The 27919-nt window shown below is 31.7% G+C and overlaps 1 protein-coding gene across 4 annotated transcripts in view; it reads right to left on the bottom strand.

The window, feature by feature from the left end:
* The window catches only part of ROBO1 (roundabout guidance receptor 1), a 376938-nt gene that overhangs the window by 307269 nt on the left and 41750 nt on the right, over nucleotides 1–27919 (bottom strand). For all 4 annotated transcript variants that reach the window (XM_011356421.2, XM_011356422.2, XM_011356425.2 and 1 more), the window contains exon 2: nucleotides 4787–5113. In XM_011356421.2, the coding sequence (XP_011354723.1) occupies nucleotides 4787–5113 (327 nt within the window). The remainder of the gene's footprint in view (nucleotides 1–4786; nucleotides 5114–27919) is intronic.

Raw genomic sequence — 27919 nt, 5'->3', positions numbered from 1 at the left:
AATTATATTTATGATTTATAATTATGTGACAGTCATTATGCTACACACCTCATTGCATTATTTCCTTTAATCATGAACAAATTTTGGAACAAAGAGTCAGTGCATTTTAGAATATAAATTTACAAGAAAGTAAAAAGATATGGTAAAATCATTAAACTACATGACTCTTTAACATTTTTTCTTTGAATACATAAACAAAAATAAGATATATAAAAATGTTTTAGAATCTAACCAATGCACTTGAAAATGGCAAATTTAAAAAAAAAAAAAACTATGAGACAAATTAAGTAGAGAAAGCAAGGACTGTTTTTAGATGCGATATAAAACTAGTACAATTTCAAAGATAAAGCCTATCAGGGCACATACCCATATGCAATCAATCAATCAATCAATCAATCAATATTTTATAATATAATAACACATTCTACTTCCACCTGCTCATCTGAACAATTTAACCTCCAGGAATATTCCTTCCATCTGTCTTCATGGTCCAGATTTTGGAAGTACATTCTATTGTACCTAAGCAAGCACATGAACACTTAACACACATGGTCAATTCACTTTCTCATTTCACCCAAATGAAAAATATTGGATAATATTATTGTATTGCAAAATACAAACATTTTACCTCAAAATAATTACTATTAAAAAGCATCTCAGTTAATAAAATCTGGGGTAACTTATTCTTTTATTCATTGGAAAAAATGATGTTTTTTTCCCAGAAAGATAGTTCTGTGATTTTACTGCTAGGACAGCCAGCAGATGTCTGCCTATTCTGAAGGGAATTTCTCTTCCACAGGAGAAAACAGCTTAAATAGAAAACAAATAGCCATATGCTGACTGTGCACTGCTTAGCAGATGATGTGGAGAGTCATGTTCTACAATGGAAAGCATGAGGGTCAAGGTTCAAATTAATTTTCCTTAAAATTCAATGTAATTACCCAAGATCCAATTATTAATTAAATATAAATTGTATCAATGAACTGTGCTATCAATTTGTGCCAGATATAAAATGGAGTTCTAAATTTAATAATCAGTAATGTTGGGTATAAAAGAATAGATCCATAAGACATTTTCATAAACATTTAGTAGACTCTCAAATAGAACTAACAGAAAACAAACAAGAAAATACTTTTTGCAAGATGATTTTAAAAAGCTGGATTTGAAATTGAATAGTGAATTTTCATAAATCTTAGAAACAGCAATTCCTTCTAAATTTTCCAATTTAATGTCCCCATCAAGATACATCGTTTTTGGTTCAAAAAGAAAAATAATCATCAAAAAATAAATTTTAAAAATGCACCTGTGATTAAAAATTTGTTTCAGTTACAGAGAGATACTTCCAAAAATTCCAGGTAGAAACTTCAGGTATAAAAACTACCATATACTTATCATTCTAATTTTTATACTTTATAATTTAGTAAGATAAGTTTAATTGCAGAGAACAAGAAATACAGCTTTTACCACATGGCTAGGATCAGCTCCAAAAAGTTGGCCAGTGCTTTTCACTGGATCTAACCTGGTTATAATTAGAACTTAAACAAAAATAAAATCAAACAATTCTAATAATAACCAATAAATACAATATTTTTGGTACATTATTTAAATGTAAATAAATATTGAAAACAATAGACAAAAATATTATACTTTCTATACAGAAATAAAGGTTTTAAATGACTTTCTATATCATGTTTTGTCAATGTTTATGACAATTGCTAGGAACCAAAAAATCTAGTTGTTGTTACAGCTGTAAAACTTGGTTTAAAGGCAAATAAAATACAGACGAATGTTTTTTAAAGCATTACCAACAACTGTGCTGTGAAACGTGTGTTGCCTCAAGACACTTTTGTTATTGCTATTATTTTGGGTTATAGTTTCACTAAGAAATTTGATGCAATCTCTACCTTCCTGTGTCTGAGCCTTTGGGAAGAATAAGAATAGTTCTTATTGAACTTCTAATACTTAAACTAAGGAAATTTGAAAAAAAAAAAAAGTAGTAATATTCTCAGAAAAAAATTAAACCAAACTATAACAGCACTTTATAGATTTAACCTACATGAAATATGACCTGTATTTCTCTGCCCCACCCCAACAACAGTTATTCACGTGATATGTAAAATACTTTGAGGGCATAAGCTTATTTAAATATGGTAAATGAACAGCAACCATTACCTAAAATAAATAATTGAAATAAACGTGAATTTAATTACTACATATCTGTTTGTAGTGTGCTGAAGCAGGAATTTACTAAATAATAGTTTCTAATTTTTTAAAACCATTTTAACTATAAAGTACTTAATTTTTCCCATATAACTTGTGTCCAAATAATATAATTTGTCCAAATACAAACGTTTTTAATTATTGCAATTAAACCAGTATAAAAATTACTAGAAGCAAACATTATTCAAACTTTTTTCAAATAATTATTATTATCATTTACAAGAATCCTTATGATCAAACTACCCTTATTAGTATCAAACTATATTGGATAAATACAAAATATCTATACATTTCTCCCTTTCCAATTGTTTCTGAATATGATCTTAAAGTTTTTTAAAGAACGTTTATTAAATTTTATTTGGTAAATTATAATACTCTCTTTCTCTTGAGCTTGAAAACATTTGGGAAGCATAAGAAATATCACAGTAAAATCCGTGAATTTTGCATTAGGAGACTACGTATTTGAATATTTTACTGGTAAAAGTTATTGAACGATCTTTTGTCATCCAATTACATGTTGGTATATTTGATGACTAAGACTAAAAGAGCTTTTCCCATAATGGACTCTTTAGGTAATACAATGTTTAGCTTAGAAAGAGAACTTAATTGGAAATTTATAGTATCTTAAAATATCGACACAAAAGCTGGCTCAGAAAAGGCAGCTCTCTAAATCCCAGTGCATTAGGACTTTTTGATCGTCTGAGGCAAAACTAGAGGTGTTTTAGAAAGGAGGTTCTAGATGGTAAGCATGTAGACCTTCTTTTAAAGTCTATAATCTTTTATTTATTTATTTATTTTAATTCTGACAACGTTAAGAAAGCAAGTAGAGTAGGGAATAATACAGAAATATAGGATGATCTTTTATATTTCTGTTGGTATACACTTCATTTATAAAGAATTATAATTCCAGAGGATAAACAATCACAGTTTTTCCCTCCTGAACTTTAGTTTCTTACCTACTATATATAGGAGTTGGCTAGGTCATTTACATCATCTTTCTTGTTTCTCTAAATGTATTCTCTAATGTTAACTTAAATGTATCTCCACAGGAAATAATTAATCTTAAATATAAATGTGTTAAGAGTTAGAAAGGTGCTCATAACTTTGAAAATGACTTTATCAAAACATAATATATGTCCTTTTATAAATAAGTTGAAACTTTAAACTTTTTTTGCTTGTGCTACATTTAAAGTTGGGCTCAAAAAAAAAAAGAAAGAAGAAAACAGCTTTCCATTATGGTTATAGCTTCTGTGCATCTCACACTGATTTAGTTCTAAGACCCTCACTGAGAATCAACCCAATAAGAGAAAGAACAATAAGTTAATTATCAATTAACAGTGAATACAGAAATATAAACTTAGGTTTCAAGTAAATGTTTTAAAAATGTGAGTGGCTAGTTCAGACATAGTTTTAAATGGTTACTTTAATATTTTATTCTACCTAAATTTTATATCAGACATCTTTGGCATTCTGACTCAACTTAAGGATGACAGAGTTCTGTAAGCATGATTGAATCATCTAAATTTTCTGGGGCTGAATCTACATTAATAATATGATTGAGTTGAAATAATCTGTTCTTAAATTCTTTTCTGTCTATGATTTTATAATTATGTGTGATTCTATATATTTAAGTTCTAGTTGAATGTTGGAAATAATGTTAATAATTATGAAAACTGATTATAAAGTTAAAATTTTGAACACAAATTATATCCAAACATTAATCATTAAGTAATACATAGTTAGAGAGTTTCCCATATAATTATATAGTTAAACTTAAACTGAATCAGATCTAAATTTCATTTGTCCCTCTAATCCCTATACAATTCTTGATTTCTGTCATATATACATATACACAGCTGGATTCTTTCAAGGGAATGAAACTTTCTGGCTACCTCTGGAATGTTTATTGAAAACAAGAGAAGCCTAATTCTTATTCAAATACAATACACATCTAGATTCTAGAATAACAGTTTAATCACTCATCAATAAATCCTTCTTAAGGTAAATTCAGATGAACTGCTTTTCTATTGTAAAAAGAAACAACCATAAACTCCCTGAAATGTTACACATGTTTCTTCCCAGGGTGCACTATAATAGCCAAGATAGTAAGGTATGAGGCATATACATACATTTATCTGGATATAGTTTTATCAAAAGTATAACATAGTTCTAAGAATTAGAACCATTTTAAAACTATATGTTATGTTACTAGTTTTTCTCCTAATGAGAACAAATGAAAAATATCCTATACTATTCTTTCAGAAACATACTTATATCAAATATATTTTTAAAAGACAAAGGAGGGGAATAAATTGATTTCAGTGAAAAGGTTAACAGTAAACAGCTCCAAATCAAAAGTAATATAGTTCAACAACTATGTATAAATCCCAATTTAGCTTGAGTAACCAGCTAGGATGAGGAACAGTGATTTTATTCATACACAAAGCTAGAGATTTTCCTCAGGTAAAGATGTGATATAGGTTCGATTTTTTATTGTCATTATCAAGGTAAAAGATCCCACTTTTCCATTCCCTTCTACGAAACACAGAAAGCCCATTTTACTTACTAGCTACCTCCAGCGATGCATTGTGGCTCACAGCCTCTCCGAGGTAATTCCTTGCTACACAAACGTAGACCCCTTCATCCGGCCTACTTTTTCGTCCATGCACTATTCTTAAGAAAAATAAAGATCCACTTGGCAGCAACATTCGGTGTGAGCGAGGGTCATCTTTATCTGTCTCCACTCTCTCCCCTCCTTTGTACCATTCAATGGTGGGTGTGGGGCGGCCTTCAGCTTTACAGTTCAAAGTTGCAGGTTCTCCTTTTGAGACTATTAAATCTGAAGGGTGTTCAACAATGCGAGGTGGAAAATCTTCCTGACGAAGACGGGAGCCTGCAGAAGAATTGACAAATAACTTCATATCATCACTTGAAATCAATTAAAAGTCTTATTTTAAAAGCCTATGCGTTAGCACTACTATTTAAACACTGAGTAATATTGACTTACCCTTCCTAATCTATTTACTAACTAATCCTTCTGCTGTTCATCTTGACTACTCCCCCCAATTCCTGAATCCTCTCACCTTCTATTTAGAAAGTGTTTGTTCTTGCTTAAATTTTGAATAAATCCTGTCTGCTCTTCAAATCCCTTGTTCACAAATCCTTTCAGAATCCATCACCCTGTCTGTGCCATGTATGTGCCTGTTTTTTGCAGAGGAATGCTTTAGATAATTGTTGAGTGTTACAAAAAATGGCATGGCTTCCTGGAACCTCCTTTTTAACTAACATCAATCAATACCTTAACAAAACATACACTAATATACTAATGAACGTTTATATTCAAATATATGATGAAACTTTTCTTTATAGAGACTTTTATATCTTCCTAAATAATAAAAGTATATATATTTTCCACACTATGTTAATAAATTAAGTTCATTAGTCTCCTATAATTACGCTGATGTTTTAATAGACTTCAAAGATGAAACGTTAAATAACTGAGTTTAAGCAATTTATTAAATATATTAAATGGGAAAGGATATTACATGAGGGGTTATATTCTAGATCTTATGTATTACTTAATAAATGAAGTCCTGAGTGCATGTGCCATTTAAATATTGTGGCTGTACCTCGTTTTTCTAATGAGGTTTTAATCCCTAAAACAAAAATCAAGTTTCATATTTTTTAACATCCCTACCTTATTACTGCCATGGATAGACTTAATATATAAATTTCTTAGAGCTTTCTCAAATTCAACATCCCAATGCTTAATTTAACTGTGCTCCAAACCTCATTCTCATTCAGTGTTCCAATCTCAATGAATAATGAAAAGTAAAAACCAGTCTTCCTTGACACCTCCATTTCTGTGTCTCTGGCCCTCCCCAGAATTTCTCACATCAGTCTATTCCATCTCCATCTCTACTGCCAGCTACCATCCCGAATCAAACGTCTATCAATTGCCACCAGGATTTAAGAAAGTTCTTAAATAGCTTCATTTAGAAGTAGCCAGATGAAGACTTTGAAATGTAAATAGAATCTGGGTCCTCCCCTACTTCAATGGCTCTTAAAATAAACTCATTGCTCTTAAAGTCCTTAACAAGATCTACAAGAGCCAGTGTTTATTCCTCTATTTGGCTCTCCAGACTCTGCCTGTTCCACTCCTTACTCCACTTTCTTCACCCCAGGCTTCTGTTAGTTCCACAAATTTTCTGAGCTTCCTCTTGCCACAGGCCTATGCCTGCCACAGGATCTGGGCTCAAAATGATCTTTCTATAGTTTATACCCACTCTTCTTTCAAATCTCTGCCCTCCATGATATTTATAACAAAAATTAAATGCTCCTTGTATAAGCCTAAATAACACTATATAGCTACCGTTGGTAAAAATAATCAGAAGTACAATTTAAATTCATTTGTTTGATATTTTGAATATTATCTGTCTGTCCCATTACTCTGTAAGAACAACAGATCTGATTTTGCTTGTAGTTGTTCCTCTTACACTTGGCAGAGTGCTGAACACACTACACATAAACAGTAAATATATGCTGAATAAATAAAAAAATGAATAAAGTGTTCACAGGAAAGACCTATTTGAATGGAATGATCTGAAGCTTAATAACTATGCATCCTATACAGAGACTTTAAAATATATATATATATTTTTTTTAATTGTAGCCAGTGTGCACACTCTTTAATCTTTATAAGACTGTAATTCTGCATGTTTATTAAAAACTGTTATTAAAAAATGTCAGTTGACATTCTTTCTTAATGAAATCAATACATGAATGATGAAACTAAAATACCTATTATTTGCTTACATCCACCATGAAACAACAAAAAAAATATAATCTGAAATGTTGAGTAATAGTTTCATAAACCAAAATATAGAGAAATAGCTTTAGTTTAGTGCGCGGTATACAGCATATTATAAGTTCTTTTAATGAAACTAGGCTCTAAAAGAGGAAGAAATAACCTGCAACATGAAAAAAAATAATAACTTTGAAACCTGTACTCTCTCACAAAGGCTATATTGAAGTCAAAATAAATATAAATTGAATTCTTAGATTACTCAATTATAAGTGCTGTAAAACTTCAGAAAATAAAGCATTATAATATGGTACGGGCCTTTACTTTGGCTATAATTTTAAAAGGTGGATGCTAATGAGGATAGACTGCTGAGGTAATATATATTTAACTAAAGCAAATTTTATTTTAAATTCTGAAAGAACATTTCAGATAGGAAATAGGGGTGCATAGGTTGCTGTGAGAATACAAAGAAAGGGTAGTTAAGACTATCTGAGCAAGGCCAAAAAGGCATCCTATGACATAAAATTCGAGAGGAGTCTTAAATGAAGAGTTAAGAAGAAAAAGAAAGGAGATGATTTCACCCAGAGGCACAGTGACAAAAGAATATGGTACACTTACAGGACTTGCAGGTAGGTTAGTATGGCCTGAGTATAAGATGCATGTCAGAGATTAGGAAGCATGTGCCTGAAGAAGTAGCTAAAAACAAAATGTGATGGGCTCTGCACATCAAGCAAAGTTCTAGAACCTAACTGAAGGCAACAAGAACATTTAAATATTTTAAGCAAGGGATCATGTTTGATTTTAAAGAGCTCACTATTAGTCGTATGAAACTGGACTGTAACAGGTTAAGCTAGGAAGGGACGAGTCAGGATACTTTTGCACTCTCCAGGCAATAAATTCTGGAATTTGAACTTGGGTATTGACAGAAGGAAAAATAAAAAGAAGAATCTAGAGATATACAGTTAAAATATCAACAGGATTTACTTGCTGGCAATGTGAGGAAAAATGGAAATGAAAAATGCACAGGATGGAGAAGGAGAGAGCAGGGAGATTCCAAGTTTCTAATATGAACAATGGATGAAGGGCAGTCTCAATGAAGTTAGAAAATAAATAAGTGGGATTTGGTAAGAGGAAAGACAGAGGAGACAATTCATTCAGTATGAGACATGGAGAGTTTGGAGTACTTCTAGAATATCCAAATGGAAATGAAAAGTTGCTAATTAACTATGCAAGTTTGACCTCAGAAAAGAAATCTCAACTGGGACTGTAGATGAAAATCAAGTTAGAGACTGAAACCATGAAAAAGAATAAAACTACCTAGGGAGATTGTATAGAGGAAGTAACAGCCAGTTACAGAACCTGGAGATTGCCCAGGCTCCACTAAAGTGCAATGGAGCTCAAGACTCTCTCGATCCCTAACCTGCAGTCCCATATAGCTGGACCACAGCCAGAATAACTTTTAGGAATAAACTAAGACCCAAGTTTTCACCATGGTTCTACAGCAGCATTCAGTAAAAGACCTTTAGTAATAAAAATGCTTTCTGTTCTATTAAAGTCTAAAATTTCAGTATCCTTTCCTCAAATAGTTAATAGGTATTGCTTAAAACAAGAGTTACAGTTATCAGGGTGTATTGGTCTTGCTATTTACATTATAATTAGCCAGAAGAAAGTTATAATATGCAGCATTTCTCAAACTATTTGGTGACTGAACTCTTTTTATTTATCTTTACATAGGACATCCTCACCGACCTTTGCTTCTGAGGAACACACTAAACACACACACACACACACACACACACACACACACACACACACATACACATTCTGAAGAGAATGAATAGGGTTAGCGAAAAGTGAGTTATTTGTCTGTAGAGCCAATACATTTGCAAATTATAACAAAAAAACATAGAAATCTCGCATTTCTCATAACGCATAAACTCCAGGAAAGAAACTTTCCAATAAATCCTGAATGGAATTTTAACAAGTGATTAGTTAACCTCAATAATAAAAATTATAAATAGTAATTATCATCGCTATAAAAGCTTTAATAAAATTTTATTTATTATCTAAACAAAAAAAAAAGAATGGAAAAGAAAATCAATATCTGTTATCTCTTTTATCACAAATACATCTTTATAAGGTGGGTGTTATATCTGGTGTCCTTATGGGGGGGCTGAAACTCTCAGCTGTCATTCAGATGTAAGGTGGCAGTGCTGGAATTCAATTCTAGTGAAATTCAAAACCTTTGCTTTTTTCAACTATTCCATAAATACTGTTAAAATTAATACATTAAAATCTAAAACATGTTTTGTTCACTCTATTTCTAAGGCTGGAAGTATTAATTTTGATTACTTAATTTTAAAATGCAGATAATAAAAACAGCAGGAAGCAAACCTGATAACATCTGCAATTCTTTTTTCATCCCTTCATAGACTACCTACCTGTAAATCAATTGTTTTCAGTCAATTAACTCAGTAAAGACCTTCATGATGAATAAATGGAGATACGAAGTTTCCTTATACTGAAGAATATAAAGGTTGCTTTTCTAAATACAAGTTTGCATTTTTTTCAGTAAATATTCTTATATTATCAGTTTTTAATATTCTGAGAACTTCAATTTCTATACACTGTGTGCACAATTAAAATTCAATATCACTGGTACCCAAGTTTTTTCCACCAACATATTTTGAGAAACAAGTCATTTAACTTCTATCAATAACCATGACTCATTTTCTTAAGGGGCTAATTTGAGGGAGTTGCACCAAGATCCAATAGGAAAGAACACATATGAAACGCAGAAGAATATAGACGAAAGACCCTTAGTGATTGCAATCACCTACTCTAGAAGAGATGTCCGCCTACACTTGGTCACAAAACCTCTCTATATATAACTTTCTTGATTTATTATTATTAAAAAATCTCTCTTCAATCATAAATGCTGAGTTCCTATAAGCTACCTGACAACCACCATTCTAATTATGCTAATTCGGGTTTTTTTTAATGTACTAAGATATAAGGTTATATTATACTTGGCAAAACCAACATCATTTCAACTATACTCTGCATAGGAAACATTTTTAAAAGTTATAGAGAAGAAAGGGCGAAAGAAGAAAAGGACTGATGGATAGAGGCTTTAACGAGAACTAGGATGATAATGCCAGCTGCCCTCGGCAAGAATCCTTAGAGAATATCACACAACTGACTTCAGGCAAGGCCAGCATCAGGGAAAAGTGCATGGCAGGATCCTCTTGACAACTGTCCAGTCGGAAGATAAAACATAAACATGAGTGACTGAAATATCTAAATATTTACACAACCACAGCTGGAAAAAGATATACACATAAGTGTTAAGTATTTCAAAGAAATATATCAAAGTCATATGAGATTTATGATGAAGAAACCAAACTCCTTTGAATGTAAACTATTCCTCCCTTTAAGACATCACATTTACAGAAACACAGCAAGTAACCACATAAGAGACTGATCTTGTTAATATTCTGTTGAGATGCAACACACACACATAATTTTATTCTTTTTTCATATATGTGATTTTATTATTTTTTTCTAACATGGCAATAACATTTATCTCAGGGTTTTGCTTATTTACATGTTTGAGCTTGTTACTGCATAATAGATTGAGTGAAATGGTATTTATTTTATTAATACAGTCTCGTGTTGGTCCAAATTTCTTTTTCACATTCTTCGGTAGATAATATTGGAAAAACAAAAAAGATTAAAATATCCATCTGTATATCATATTCAAACATCTTGCAGCACAAAAATTCTTGAAAAATTGCTAGAAGCACAAGAGATACAAGTTCAGTGAGTAGCTGACAGATGCATAATGAATATTTATAGACAATTCGGTGATCTCTGTCCGAGGTGTGAGGGGGTACAAACATTTGCCTTGAGAACATATTGATATTTGTAAAAGAATACCAATATTCTTAAAAAATCCTTGCCTCTTAATCTTTTTATTTAAGCCCCATTTACATTTTAAGGAGCAGACACCCTCCAATTATTAACATAAATCCTATTATGGGCACCAATCCTATAATTTTCCTGTCAGAATTTCATCCTACGAAGACATATTTGTTAAAAATAAGAAGACAGCATCCATTAATTAGTCATTGTGTAAAGAGATGACCTAAATATCTTCTATTGTGCAATACACAGTTCCCCAATACTCATACTTTCTATTGGAATAAATATAAACACAGACCAGTCTACAGAAAAACTAGATAGTTTCGCCTGAAATTATATAAAGAAATACAAGGGAAACAGAATACATTAAAATAACTACATGATGAGAGATTCATGCCATTTTCCTTAGATACTATGTTTCTTCCTAATTTCTTTTTATTATAATTCTACCTAAAGATTGGCAGGGGAGAGGAGTTAGCTAAAATTTAGAATAATTTTGATAATTAACCGAGTGTCATTGGTAGTATCTGTTATCATCTAAAATGATTAGCAAAATAAGCCAAATCTTATTCTAGGAGTGAATCCCTGGTGTTTTTGTAATATTCCTATAGAATTTAATATCATATGGCTGTATTCCCAAAGATATGAGACTGACAGTAGCATAAGTTAAATTTTAGAAAGAATATTGCTTGTTCTCCTCCCCCATTTTTAATAAGGTAGAAGAGACATTTTTTGTCACAGAAGCTACTAGGGCATTAACTGCACGAATTGCCTCAGCTGTCTCAAATCTGGCAGGATTTCACTCTGAGCTATAACAAAAGGGACTGGAGGGTTGAAGTTGGTTAGCTGAGCTCAGGCTTCCTATTTGCCCTTTAGTAAAATTTCCAATTAACATGCAAATAGGAGGATTTCTGCCTTCTGTGAAACACCAAATAAAAATATCTGTATATCTTATGGTACAACTTCTCTCACTGCACTATCCATCAGTTTACCTATATACTGTAACCTATACTGTATTAAGAATTGTGCTAAGCAATGGCAACACAAAGAAATATAAAATAAAATCCGTGACCTTAATAGCTTACAGTTCACCAAGGGAGACAGAAATATTAACAAGGATAATATTAAAAACATAAGAACCATAGAAAGACAAACAATAGTAGGAGAAACAGAATTCCACAAAAAAGTAATAATAGGCAAAAAAAAAAAGTCAACTACTGTAGCATTTGTGGGGAAAGTTTATTAAATTTAGAGAATGGATTCAGTTTACCTGGGTTCAAATCTAGCCTCTGCTACTTGCTAGCTGTATGAACTTGGATAAATTGCTTAACCTCTCTGAATATTTCTTTATGTGTAAAATGAGTATACAAATAATACCTATACTTTATCGGTTAGCACAATTCCTGATGCAAAAAATAATATTACATTGTCCCATGGTTGGAACTGTTCATATACTATTTGCACCACTATAAGCACCACTGTTTGATTTCTGTGATTCTTCTCCTCACGTTCTCCTAGAATTACATCAGAATTCTTATTAATTTAGAGAGAAATCAATTACTTTTTTCTAAATCTGTAAGAAAAAAGTTGTAAACTAAGCCAGTCTCCTAGCTTCAGTTAAGAAGTCAACACAGAATAATTTTCCATTTACACAGTTCTTGGCAGGATCTGGCAAAACTCCAAAAAAAATCTTTCAAAAGAGATGAAAAATAAAATAAAACTAGAGTACTTAGCACAGCCAACTTGTTTTACTAAGAATCATTAGAGTTTGACTCTCTCTAAGCCATCTGTACTAAAGCATTTCTGGTTCTTATAGAAAATATCCCTCATAGATCCACTGATTAAATGTATGACTTTCAAAATTTAAAAGACACACTAATGCTTTTAAAATATTTCTGAGAGAATAGTAGTATTGTCTTTTTTTTTCTTTTTCATTACAAATAAAAAATTCCTATGAGTAGCCAGAATACAGATAAAGTTTGTAACTGTGCAGAATAATACTTCAAGTCAACTCTCTGTAGATACACTAAGGTTATCAAAATTCACAAATAATACTTTATTTACTAATGCTCATCCTAATGGACAAAAATATTTGGGTCTGAAAATATAATAGCTTATTTTGGCTGTTAGTATAATTTTTCAAAGACAAAGGAATTTGGACAATATTTTATACTATGAAAAACAGTATTTGGGTGGTCTTGGGAATTATTTTTTTAAGTGCTATGGAAATATAGTTTCTCCTAACATCGGATTTTCAACATATTAGGATAAATTACATGGCGTCGTAATCAATGTTAATCTACACTTCATTTCCTTATATACAATATGGAAATAGCAGAGTTATAAATTTGAGCCAACTAGAACCTCAATATACAGAACATGAGCCAGACTTCCTTACTGAAATGGCAACTCAAATATACTCTTACATCTGTATGAAATAAACTTTGCTTACCTAACTTCCTCTATCATGAATGTAAATTTCTGAAGACAAAATCTTTATTCTAAAATTAATCTTATTCTTTTTATTTAAAATATGTTTAAGTCATAAATTTAAAGTAAAAACAAATAAGGATATAATACAATCTTTAACCATATATTTTTTTTAAAATCACATAAAATATATATATCAATTCTTTTTCTAAAGAGTTGCATTAGATTTTCATAGAATCTGTACATCATATAGAATTTACTAAGATTCGATAAGCTTAAATCAATTAAAGTACTAAAGATAAAGCTTTCAACTTTACTTCTTAAATTAAGTAGTCATACTTGAGCTATATTTAGAAAACCCTTGATTCTAGGTAAGTTATTAATGTCTGAAAGATGGAAAATAGAATAGCAACTTTGAGAAGACAATTATCTTTCTGGACAACAAAATACCTAAAAACAGCCTTTTAAAGGATTACTTAGAAATCCCTATAGGAATGCAGTCAACTTGACTCATTTTTAAACCCAGTACTTCTGACATGAACAAGAATTTCTTAAGAAACTCATTTACACATTAGCAAACTGTGATCCTTACCTCCCCTCTATCTTCTCCATTTCTCTCCTCGTGTCTCAGACATAGTTCTTAGAGACTCTAAGGGGCACCCTAATGCTGAGAGGCAGATTCTAATTACTTAACATCTAAGACTTAAAGGGTATTCCAAATGTTAACTAAAAACCTACTCAGTAATCTTTATTTTCTTAAAGTGTAAGTAAATTATTCATCAGTCCAAACAATGCAAAGTGTAGTAGATTTAATAGGGGAAAACACACCATATGTAAAATAACATATACAACTTTTGATTCAAAAAGATACAAACTCCAAAAAATTATCCTAATTCTAAAACTTTTTTTTCTTTTTTTGCACTCTGAGGTGAGATTTGTTGTGCTTGCTCTCCCTTGCTCTTTTCTTTTGCAAGTTTTCTGTTTGTTTGTTTTTTAATAGAGGTATGGTATCACTTTTTCCTGAGATTTTTTTTAAATCGTGGTAATGTGATGTCTATATGCATTTATCATTTTATATGTTAATACAACCTTAAAATAGAAAAATACTTTTAGTCATTATTTCGATGGTGGTTTAATTAATTTAAAAGAAAAAGAGCCGCAAAGACAGTTTTGTTTAGAAAGCATCTATAATATCGAAATACTTGTTTAGTCACTAAATAGTCAAGCCAAAACTAAAATACTTCCATATCTTCAGCTCCTACAACAGCACTGAGCACTCAGCAGGTACTCAATAAACACTGGTTGAATGAATGATCAGAGAACAGGGAAAAAATTATGAAAGATCTCACATGTATGTATAAATAGTTTAAGACAAACATTTATGCTTGGAGGCAGCCAACATATCACTGAGTTCAAAAGAAAGTAAGGGCAATCCTTACTTCTTCTTCTGGGAAGCAGACATCCAGAGTAGAAAGGAGCTCTGGAGGCATGACCTCTGAAGCCATTTGGAGATACAAGACTTTGGGTCCATCGAAGTAGATAGATCTCTTTAAAATTAATTCTTAAGAACATTGAAACCTATACACAGTATCATGTGTGGTGAAAATATAAGAATTAACAGAGGTATAAGCTGTATAATTTTAGCAAAAGAGAGATTGAAAGAGAGAAAGAGATCTAGAAAAAAGATCTTAAAAAGAATCTTAAAGTGTTGCTTTCTTAGGGACCTTTGAAGATGGATAGTTTTGTTTCATTCTAAGTTTCTCTTTAGTTTCTAGGTATCCCATGATGTTCTGGTATTATTCTGATAATAAAATATTTTATTTTAGAAGTGTGAAAGCCATCTTTTCTTTTTGGAAAATATGGAGAAAATAAAATTCAACTTTTGCTAACTCTTTAGCATTCATTTATTCACAAAAAATACATATTAAGCACTCACACTGTACCAGGTCTGTGCCAGTCGCAGATGATACAAGAGTGCAAACAAAAAACAAACAAATAATAATACCTGTCTTTCTCTTTCTTGCCTTCTTTCTCTCTTTTTTAGTTATTAAAGATCCAAAACTAATGTGACTGATATACAGATGACACTGAATTCACTTAAACGATTATATGAATTTATATACCTCTTAGCTAACATTAAACTTTTTTTGAGGGCACACACAAACAATCAGTAAACAAATCAAGAGAATTGTGTATGTAAAACTGCATGCAACAAGATAAAATAAGTGGAAGAAAATGTACTTCACGAAATAGAATAAGTGGATGCAAACATCTTCTACCAAAATAAATTTTCCTGGAAAGGTGGAAAATCTGTATGAGATTAAATGAATAGAGGCCAAAAACCCTGAGGCACATAGCTGCTCGGTCATGCCCTGTATGATCACTAGGAGTTCAAAGACTGGATGGATTTAAAACGATTAACAGGTATAATTGCCTCTTCTCATTAGGAAGCAAATAGACCTAATAATTTTACTTATCTTCAATATCATTACAAGGTAATTTCTGATACATGAAATTATTTTTTCATAAGAAAAATGTTTTTTAACCATAAATTATTTTTCACTTCACATTTGAGCAATTTTGATGCCTTCTATTAATAATAAATTAAGCCCAAATTACATTATCGAAATATACTTGCATTTTTCAAACTCAGTCTATAAATGGTAGGATATCTCAACATAATGGATATTTCTCTATCTTCCTGCCAACAGTAAAACAAGACATGTAGAGAAATGTAGATATAGGTTGTTTCTGTTTATTTCAGTTTTTTGTTTTATTATAGCCTATTCAGTAATATAACCTTTCAGACAATGTTTAATATTAAATATAAATAAAAGTGCTGTGTCTTAATGTTTAATACTTCTTTATATATTAATGAGAATTCTATAATTTCTAAGTATTCTTTATTTTATTTTGTTTTACTGCTTTTGAAAAACTAGGCATGACATTAGAAGTGTAGATAAATGGTCCTGATCTATTCGGTCAGACACTGGGTATAAGGACTTGTAACTGGCACTTTAGGGGTACACGATATGATTTTAATGTATGCTAAATTTTGTAAGCCACAAAACTAGAGATTGAACCTATTGTTATACATATTTCCCGTATTATTGAGTATTCTGAAATTGTACCATTTTTAAGAATTTCTTCTTCTACTACTACTACTACAACGACAATAACGATGATGATTACTACAACTACTACTATGACGATGACGGCGACGACTACTACGACTACCAAACAGTTATACAATGCTTATTATACATCACACATCTTTCTAAATGTTTTAAACACATTAACTCATTTATCACAAAAAAACTGCACTGTTATGATTAAACCCATTTTATAGATGAGAAAGTTGAAGGATAGAAAAGACAAGTAATTCAGCTGAGGTCACACATTTGGTATATGATAGATCCAAGCCATGATTTCAGGTAATTTGCTCCAGAGTGTATGTTTACAACTATTCTAAACTATCTTTCTACTTATTAACAGAACCATATCAGAGTATTTAATATGAATAATGTCTAAAAACCTCATAAGAATAGCATGTAAAACGATAGCTCTGTATCCAAATAGTGATTGACGTTTAATAAACAGAAAGTACAACATTCACTATAGGTTAAATCCTGGATGGTCTCATTACCCATCGACTTTAGGTGATTATGATGTGTCGGTATAGGTTCATCAGAGTGGTAACAAATGTAAATCGAGATTGTAAAAGGATACCAGTAAAAGAATAAATATGGATAAGGAAAATACTTAAGGAATTATTTTTACTGGCTTTTCCCTTCATAAACTTTACACTTGGAAAACGATAAGCAGGTCATTATTTCTAGTGTTTTGTTTATTTTTGCTTTATTCTAACCATGGCAATATACTATATGTTCACATGTATGTCCAAAGTGAAGCTTATGTCAATTCCCAGAGTTCCCATTTCCCTTCATAATAGTTTTGAGCCATAATATGCAAAACACCATCTTAACTGCAATCTACAACAGATTTCTCTCTGAATTATTAACAACATACATATACCTATAAGCCATACTTTATAGCCTTCAAGATTAAAAATGTTTATCCCTCTTTGTATGCCTGACACCCAAAAAATAAAAGTGTCAAAGCTCTACAGAACTACAAGAGTTGAAGATTTTGCATATGAAAAATAGTTTGAAAAGAGAGAGAAAGATGAATTAAAATCCTTATGGAGCATAAGATGCACAGGGGATGGTCAAAATTTCACTGTCACATTGTATAACCTACACAATCACTACTTGGTTTGATTAGTTCTACATAGTTACTTAGGTCTATTGATGTGTTTTGTGCTTTCTCAATAAGTCTCAAAAGGACATAACTAAAACATTCATAATTATTTCATTAGTCTTTAATGTCAAATAGAATAATAGCTAAACTATATTTATATTTTAATTCACTAGCTGTATTAATCCTCAAAATATCCTGATGTAGGCACTATTATTATCCATAATTTGTAGATGAGGAAACTGAGGTACTGGAATTAAGTAGCTGGTCTAAAATTTCATAGGTACTAAGTGGTGGAACAGAGATTCAGATCCCTGCAATCTGCTCCAGAATTTGGGCATTTTGCCACTAAATTATGCTGTAAAACAGTACAATTGTTTAAAATTTTACCTTGTATAAGAATAATCTTTATAGACCAGAAATTTTTTTTTTAACTCTCCAAGTAATGTAGGAAAAAAAAAAAAAACAACCTAGAAAAAAATACTTTGGTTCTGCATGGCAGTTGGGAGAAGAAAAGGTAGTAGATTCACATCAGAATACTTGGGCTTTTCTCCTGGGCCCATCAATTTCTACCTCCCAACCTCTGTTACTGGGTCAGTTTCTTCATCCATAAAATGAGGTTAATATAGCATGTTAAAGCTGGAATAAGAACAGATAAATTTCTCAACCCTCACATTTTCCAAACAAAAGAGAGCTAATCAACAGATTGAGAATACTTGATTAAAGCTGACAACAAAAATCCCCTGTAGCCAGAACCAGGATCCTGTTCTTCTGAATCCCATAAACATGACGTTAGGAGTAAAACCTTTTGTAAGAGATACTAAAAAAGAAGTGTTTTTAGCCTATTTAGGATGTGCTTGTGATTTCTTGAAAGTGGATGCAAATTTCTCTAGGCATGTATGGAGGTATAAAGAGGACAGTCTTAGCAGAGGTTTTAAACTTCACAAGAAATATAAGGAAAATTAGCTCTCTTTTTTTAGGTGAATTTTAATAACCTCACAGGGGTAAAGAACTTGCACAACGATCTCCCAAATAATTCATACAGAGATATTTGAACATATATCTATTTCGTACAATATCAAAAAATATTGCAATCTCTCCAAAATAACTCATAGAGGGCTAAGAATCAAACACAAAGCTATGAATTCCAGAGCTTTTGTAGTCCTTATTGGCATTGCCATGCAACACTGCTTCTCTGCCTTCTCATTTTAAACCTTTTTTCAAAAAAATAAAAAATAAAAAAATAAATAAACCTCTTTTCACACCTCCTCTTCCCTTGATGCTGGACTCAGCACAAGTTGAGTGAAGTAACACCTGTTGTTACTATTATTTCCCCACCCAAGCAGGAAGTTCAAGTTATTTTCTGTTGAGAAATAGTTTAGTAGACATTAATGTTATTAAGGGACCACAGTAGCTGGTACTAAGTACTGAGCATTTGGTATTTTCCTACCGTTTACTGAGAATCGTGAACAAGTGATCTCACCTTACATATACGATTACTTTGAAATGTTGTTGAACTAACTCTATCCTCCTAATACCTACGTTCTATGAGTTTGGGACTTAGAAAGATTAGAGTTTTCAAGCTGGGTGGGACTCACATATGTTGGAAAGGTCAGAGTCCAAGAAGTATATGATTATACAGTAAATGTTGAAGGAAAAATAAGAATTGAAAGTGAAGTGGGCAGATTGCTTTCTCAGAGAGCAGGAGGTTTTGCTTGGATATGGAGGGCTAGATATAATTTGGGTTGGCCAAAGGTTCTTTGCCCTGAAATTATTTGGAGTTTTATGTTCATGAATATATTTGTCTTTTAATAGAGAGAAGGTCCATCATAGAAAAGGTCATCAAATTATTGAAGAGGCATTAATGCCAAAAAAAATTAATAAACAACAAAATAGTAGGTACATTAGTTTCCTAGGACTCACATAATAAAGTATCAGAATCAAGTTAGCTTTAATGACTAAAATTTATCATCTCACAGCTCTGGAGGCTAGAAGTTCAATATTAAGTCATCAGGGTTAGTTCCTACTGAGAACTATAAGAGAGAATCTCCTCTGTGCCTTTTTCCTAGCTTCTAGTGGTTTACTAGAAGTTCCTTGGCTTCTGTTGCATCACCCACCCCAAACTGCCTTCATCTTCACATATCCAATTTTTTCCTTTTTGTAAGGACACAGTCATATTAGATTAAGGATCTCCCTAAAGACTTCATCTTAACTTGCTCATCTCCAAAGACCCTAACTCCAAACAGTTATATGCGCAGATACTGACTGGGGTTAAGACTCCGACAGCTTCTTGTGGAACACAATTCAACCCATAACAGTGGGATAAACAGAGATGAGTGGAAAGAATGTTTCAAATGAGGTATTGAGGGGAGGAACAGAGAATGATGTGGCAACGGGTAGCCCAGGATTATATGTACGAAGGGTTCAGTCTAAGACAGGTGGAAAATAGAAGTTTAAATGCTTGCTTTAGCCAAACTAGAGAGATATAAAAATGTTCAGAAAAGGCTTTTTGATTCTAGCCTGTCAGCAACAAAGAAGTTCTTAAAAGATTTTGAGGAGTAAAATAACATGATGAAAATGTTGTGTAGGAGCTCATAGGGCTAGGCAGGATGAAGAGTAGTGGGAAGAGCCTCAGGAACTGATAAGATAATCACTCCCATTATATAGGTGTGAAAAAGATTTGAAAAATTCAAGAAGCTTTATGAAGTAAGAATGAACACAACTCAGTTCAACAGCTATAAAGTTTGGGCTATAAGAAACAAAAAAAGCCAGCTTAGGTTTCTTTTTTCTTTTTTCTTTTAACTCATGCTTGACTTTGAGAAAGAAACAACACTGTATATTTCAGTTATGTCATTAAATATGACTTAAAACTCTAAGATTTTTTTTTAAAAAGCAACTCGAAGCTCAACAGATATTAAAAAGGAATGCAGACTTTCTTCCCATCCCATTGCAATGAAGTTTTCTATTTCAAGAATTATATGTCTCAAATTATAATCTATAATTATACTATATGTTTCTCCAAGGTAATTTCATCTGATAATTTATAAATTACATTCAACATATTCAGGAAAATGCCATCAAACTAACATTAATATTTAAGATTTAATACTAAATTACATGCACATTTTATACAGAAATTCTTGATGAAAGGTATAAACTTCCAATTATAAAAGTAATTTATCTTCTTTAAGCATGTTTATTATTTTCAAAGAACAAACAAAAGGATAAACATGCAATCTTTTTTTTATTTAATTTGAAGAATTTCTTAATATGAAAGCTATTTTAATGAAATGTCTGTTCCTACTTAAAGGAAGTGATATTTATTAAGGACAACTTTAAAAAATAATTCCTGACATCATAAAAACTATCATGAAACCAAATTTCACTGTTCTTACATTCTAATCCAGTATATTCCAAGAGAACTTTCTGCAATGATGATTAAAATGGTCTATATGGGCTCTCTCTGATACGCTAGTCATCAGCTACATGAGGCTTTTGAGCATTTAGAACTCAACTTTTATTCATTTTATTTTAATTACATTTAAATAGTCACGTGAAACTGGGGCTACAGTTGTAACTTACTGTTAAGTGAAAATAAATACAAAGAGGAAAATCAATTCAGACTTACTAAACCAAGTCTTTTAAAAATCTATATTTAACAAGCACTAGAAGTAATTGAGATGCACATTAAAGTTTGAGATTACCCGATCTATTTCTGTTTCCATTAAAGTTCAGTCACCACGTTCTTGAACAAGAAATCAGAATTTCAACTGTTTAACTATTGAATTCTAATAGTAAAACACATTGCCTTAATTCAAATAACATTGGTACCTATTACATTTTTTTTAGAGCTCCAACTCTATAGAAACAACTGGAGAATTATTTCACATTCTAGAATACCAATAATTATTGACTAATTTCTCTGGATAAATTCTATACTTCATCAGATCTGCCTCTTTGTAGATCCTACAGTAAATGAATTATCTGCCTTGATTATTATCTACAATTCTTTTTTATTCTATGGCTTTAAATCTTTTTTATTCTATGGCTTTAAATCTAAACCTTGTTATGTAAATCGATGCAATGTTATCCTCTGATTCTCAATTTCCTCATCGGTAAAATTATATAAAACTGGAACGAAAACCCTTACCTCACAGGATCATTAAGGCCAAATGTAAAGTGCCTAGCAGGGTGTCTGCCACATAGGTAATTGCTAGGTATCCAGTTCCCTTCCTCTCCCAATGACTGTTTTTAAATTTCCTTTTAATCCACTCATCTGTCAATATTTCTGATAGTTGCCTCAAACTGCTTAATTCTTACAGTTTTAGGGCTACCAGGAGCTCTAGAGCATCACCCTCCTTGGGCAGGGGACATCTAAGGACACGCAACGTCTCATCAAGCCATCCTGATAAGGCTGTTCTGCTACAACATGGTCACCCTTGCCCACCTCCCCACTCTGTCCATTCTTAAAGCTGGTTTATTATTTTATTACTGTGCACCAAGCCTAGTTCCTATCACTAAAATCTTGTTTCCCTTCTCATGACTTTAACTTCCCTCTTATGGTCCCTTCAACAAAGAAAGAAAACTGGACAATAAAGATGTCCCCAACTTAGACAGAACTTGGGGTTAGGAGTGTCCTCAATCAGGACATAGAGCAGCTGTTAAATATCTTGTTTAGAAGCAAAAAATGCAATGATGGTCCTCCTTTTATTTTGTAGTGTTATTATATAGCTCTGGGGTTCATTCACCTTTTTTAGTAAATTTTCATTTTTAAAAGTTAATCCCTCACATCCATATGAAAAATTTCCTAAAATTTAAAAAAAAACCTTAAATCTAATAAAATATTTCAACATTATATAAAGTGATTTAATCATCTTATAAGAAAATATGATAACTATACCTACATTATGATAAAACTGAATACTATCCAAAAAAAAAAAGAAAGAAAAACATTTTATTTTCTCGAACTGACTATGATTACATACAAAATTCTTATGAGCTTTACCTCTTTTTAGTCTTCCAAAGGTGATCACATTACATATTTGCAAATCATTTCGGGATTAGAATAATAACCAAATAAACTTTCCCATTTAAGTCTAAGAAACTATAGGTAGAGGAAAATCAATATTTCATATTAAATACACTTTTATATTTAACATATATTTAATATTTCATTTTAAATCTATTTTAAAGTCTTATTATAAAAATATCAAAAGATTTTCTGAAAATTTTATCTTGTTCAAAAAGCCATATGATTTAATTTGAGGACGAACCATCTAGTTATGACAACCTCATAAGGATCTCACAGAATACTAGCTAGATAATCAGGTGGAAGTCTCAGGAGTCATAAAATGAAAAGCATGCTGCTTTATTCTAAATGCAGAAATGCAATTTTAAATAAAATAGGTATACTAAAATAACAACATATACTCTTTGACATTTTAAAAATAATTATATTAGTAAAAGTAAACTAAAGAATTAAGTTTAACCAAACTTCAGTTTTATTTCTTTATTTACAAGCTGTTTCTTGGTCAATTCAACATCAACAGGCTATGAATTTTTACATTATGTAAGGTGTAATGCATTTTTCTTGTCTGACAAATAAGTTTCATTCACATGCTATACCAGTAAATTTTAGATTCATTTAATTACCAATAAGGGTATGTAAAAAACAAATTTTATGATAGGCATTGCTAGGTGCCAGGGGTTTATTTATTTTATCTTAATATCCACAACATTCTTGTTTTTAAATATTTACAGATGAAGATAGGAAACTCAGATGGTTAAGTACTTTGTCTGAGGTCCAATTTTCTGTAAATTGCTTGAGCCTGTCTGACCCTAGAATAAGTTATCTTAAGATATCCTCTTAGAAAATTTCATAAAGCCAGTGTGCACATGAATGATATCAAAACATTATATGCAGCAATACTCTATAAACTAAATAACTATTATTATGCTCATAAATGTACTTTCTAAAATATGAGGACAGTTGTGATTGATGAAATATATTTTTTTATTTAAAACATTACCAAATTCCTAGGAGCTCTGTTCCCCCAAGTCAAATGTTACCAAAATTATAACTACCATCATTACGGAAGCTCAGATATTAAAATCAAGTTTCTACATTCATAATAGATAGTGAAGAATGATGTAGAGCATAGCATTACAAGTCTACAAATACAAAGAAAGACCTAACTTAAATGTCCTGCCCCCAGTAACTATTTTGAATTACATATCAGTTATATTGCTAATGACTTGGCACAGAATGTTGGAAACATGATAGCAGAGTAAGGCTGGCCATAACATATTTTATCCCAACTCTAGATCAAGGTATCTGAAAATGCCTATAATAGTAGTAGAATGAAATAAATCTATGGTGAGCTCCCCTTCCTGGGCACTGTCAGTCTATCTGCTTGGGAAGCATGCTATCATCTTAGTGTGTGTATTCAATGGTACCTGCATTGTACTGAAAACAGCAGCCTGTTGTGATGTGTCTGATAGCAGCACATGTGCAGACTGTAGGCCCTCACATTTTCTAAAGTTTGTTTTTCAAAAACCCAAAGCCAAACATATGAAAATGATTATTTTATATCAAAATCATATGAGCACAAACTTAATTTTCCATTGCACCTAAAATTAAAAATAAACAACCGAAGTATTTGGTGTTTGCTGAGAGTTAAATTACTATTATTAAATATTGCTAAAAATGCATTGAGTTGTGAGTGAACCACATTTCACACAAAAATAAGAAGATAAGAAAATATTCTTTTCACTGAAAACTTTTGAATTTTAAAATCCAATCTTTTTGGATACACAGAGGAAAGGGAATGACCTATAAGTGGTTCTTAGGTCACTTTACATTTTAGATGATATTTTATTACTCTTGGGGTACTGAGAAGAGCAAAGAACAAGTAAAGGTAAGAGAGAAATAGTAAACTATACACTAACTACCTCAAGAAAATATTTTTCTCGTTTTATACTTACTTAGAATATGATAAATAATGCTTGTATGAACAAAGTTCAGGCATCAATGATTTTGAGGAACTGGTAATAATATCTGTTTCACAGATTGAATAATTTAAGAAAAATTATTAAACCTAGTGCTTCGAACATAACATATATTCATATGATGCTGGTTCCCTTCTGCTTTCCTTCTTTGATGTTGAATAAACAGACCAAAGAATTTTCTAGTTAATAATACCACACTACGTGATGATATGACAGCTCTTTTATCATTGAGGCTTAACCTCCAAACTTCGAACTATAGCCACCCCTCTAATCTTTAAGGTACATTAAAGTGAGATTCCTTTCTACTTTTAAGGAACTAAAAGTATAATTGTTGCCTAAATATCACTTTGCCAAAATCTGAAAGTAGAAATAAATTAAGAAATCCAGATGACTTGTCCAGGGAATTTAATATAAAATTATCTGCAACATAAAATAACCATAGTAATAGAACGATCAAGTAATTATGACAATGCCCACAAAAAAGCTTTGCACAATAAACAAGTTGTCTTCTGGAAATGTTATAATTCATCTCATTTAATTCACAATGAATGAATGCTTTCATCATCTCCAGTTTACCCAGAAGAAACTAAGAACAATGGAGTCAAGTGACTCACTCATGTGATTTAATCAGTTAGTAATGACTTATAATTTGAATCTAGGTCATTTGATTGCAAAGCTCTTCTCACCACATATGATGCTTCTGGGCATTTACTGTTGGTATAGATTTGCAGAAGTATATCACCATATTCTCAGAATCAGCAACAACAGAATTAAGAGGAAAAGCAGTTCTCTGATTTAGTGAAGAGCAGCATCACCTAGGAATTTTGCTATAAAAATGCCCAGGACTCAGCCCACAGATTCTGACTGGGTAGGTCTGAGGTCTCACTCAGGCACCAAAGTTTGAGAACCACCAGCTCATAACAACAACAAAAAAGACATGGAACTAGTGATGCACAGAGAAAGACGCCCCAATGCAGACAAATGGGTCAGCCCTAAAAGCCTGAAATGGGTAAAGAGGCCACGCCAATTGTAGCAACCCTGATATTCTTTCTAACCTGCCTACCACAAAATGAAATAAAAATCCTGCAGATCCAAAGGGCAAATAGAAGACTTTATATGACCATAAAATGGGATAAACAAGCAACAATTGAATGTTTTGTCCTGACATTTTAAATCCTTTAAAATATCTAAAAGACTAGACTATCCACTCCTTTTATAAATATTCATCTCAAGAGGACATGGCCATTGGTCATGAGAGTTAATTCTCACACAGCTTATTATAGTCCGCAGAGTACTTTCGAGAATTCCTTCTCGCATCAACAAAGCTTTAGTTTAAATATTTTCCAACTAGTGTCAAAAACACATATTTCAAGGTCTACTAAATAAACAGGATAGTTCCTTCAACCTTTGTGCTTTGAAAACCAGTTCAATATCATATAGCATAATTGTAACATCATCTCTTTCATGAAATTGTAGAATGGATCAGCATGTTTATCTTAAAATTGCTTAAGGATTTTCCATTTGGAGAATTTTACAATGTAATTATTACGGTAATATTACAATTAAGAAAATAAACAAAATACTTGGTTTTGGTCAAGGCTATACTAAAATTATAAACTCACTAACGTGTAAAGGAATTTGACAGTGAATGGCATTCCTAAATTCATTCATGATTCAGTATCTTTCACTGATTATTAGAATCATTCACTCCTCCACTCCCACAAATTGTTAAGTAACAAAACAAACAGAACTTTTCTACAGCTACATATTCATTGTCCATGGTCACAATTTTTTTTTGTGAGAGTGGGGAAGTCCTTAATCAGTATGTTTTTCCTCCATTTTTCAGGTTAACAGGCTCCATTCCTAGACCACTGTGATGCCCCAGGCTGGTGACACTAATTACTGCTCCAGAAATGTACATATGACTAATACTGTGACAACTGGAATCCTTCCCTGGGATTTTCCTACCTAGAGCTGGCAGGAAAAAGCTATTAGATTGTGAGCTGCCAAGCATCATGTTTGCTCTCGCATGGAAAAGATATGTCTGTAAAGTAGAAAAATGAAACAACCACACAAGAGGAAGCAGATGAGATAAAACCATAACATACTGATGGCATTTATTTGTTCCATTTGTCCCTAAACTCTGATCCCACCAATGCATTCTGTATGGCTTGAGTATATGAGTCATTGAATCTTCCTTTTGTTATTAAATGAGTTTCTTTTGCTTGCAACCAAATAGTCCTAATCTACTAATTTCCCTATGTTAAATCAAGCTTTTCCTCCCCTGGATTGTGTCATTATAGAGACCTTGCTAGGAACTGTTCACTATTACCTCTCCACTTCTCCAAATGCCTTCAAATTTCCACTAACCTCCTCTTATTCCATTAAGCCTTGCCAGGCCAGTACAATCCATGCCCTCTTTGTTTTCAAAAAAATACTATGACGTGCCATCTTGTCATCTATAACTAATATTCAAATTGTCTATTACTATTTAACCTGTCATATGTGTATATCTTTTTTTTTCTAACTAAATTATTAACAGAATAAGATGAAAGGCATGTCTTAAATTTATTTGTGATCACCACAGGGTTTTATATACTTCCAAGCATCTATATAAAATGTCTGAGGTGAACATGAAGTACACGTAAATATAGGTTATTTTAATTTTTTTATTTTCAAATATTATTTAGTGTCTATTATATTTTTCTCATAAAATATATAATCACCATTGTACTACTTAGGTCTAAAAGAAACTTGTAAGACTGAATAGAGGAACTACTCAGATGAAACTATCAGTATTCACCAAATCAAAAGCATTTTTTCTTGAAATAAAATATTCCTGCTGTTTGAGTTTCTAAGAAACATGGAATCATTTTGAGAATATTTTTTTAAAAAAAACAAGTTATACATAAATTACTTATTTTCAAACATTATAGGCATCCTGTTATATTTATGTCATGAACTAATGTAATAATTTCTATTAATGTAACATTAAAATTCACAGTATTCAGCTCTCTTGAAACAAAACATTAAATGAATGTGTTTAGACAATAAAGAAAAAAAGAAAAGTGAAAGAAAGGGAAATTCCAATGTGATTCACAAATTTAGGCTTAGAAAATTTTTAAAAATATATATTTCTTTCTTGATGGAATGTGTTTCTATTGAAAACTGAACCAAAAGTCATGGTAGCGGCTGTGGATTCTTTAGACAGATGGTGTCAACAGACCAGTCGATTAGTCAGCTTGGCAATGGAAGAAGGATAGTTTTACAAAATGC

The sequence above is a fragment of the Pteropus vampyrus genome, unplaced genomic scaffold, assembly GCF_000151845.1.
Source record: "Pteropus vampyrus isolate Shadow unplaced genomic scaffold, Pvam_2.0 Scaffold26, whole genome shotgun sequence".
NCBI classification, from domain to species: domain Eukaryota; kingdom Metazoa; phylum Chordata; class Mammalia; order Chiroptera; family Pteropodidae; genus Pteropus; species Pteropus vampyrus.
Note: the sequence above shows the minus strand (reverse complement) of the source record. Positions and strands in the feature narration are given on the sequence as shown.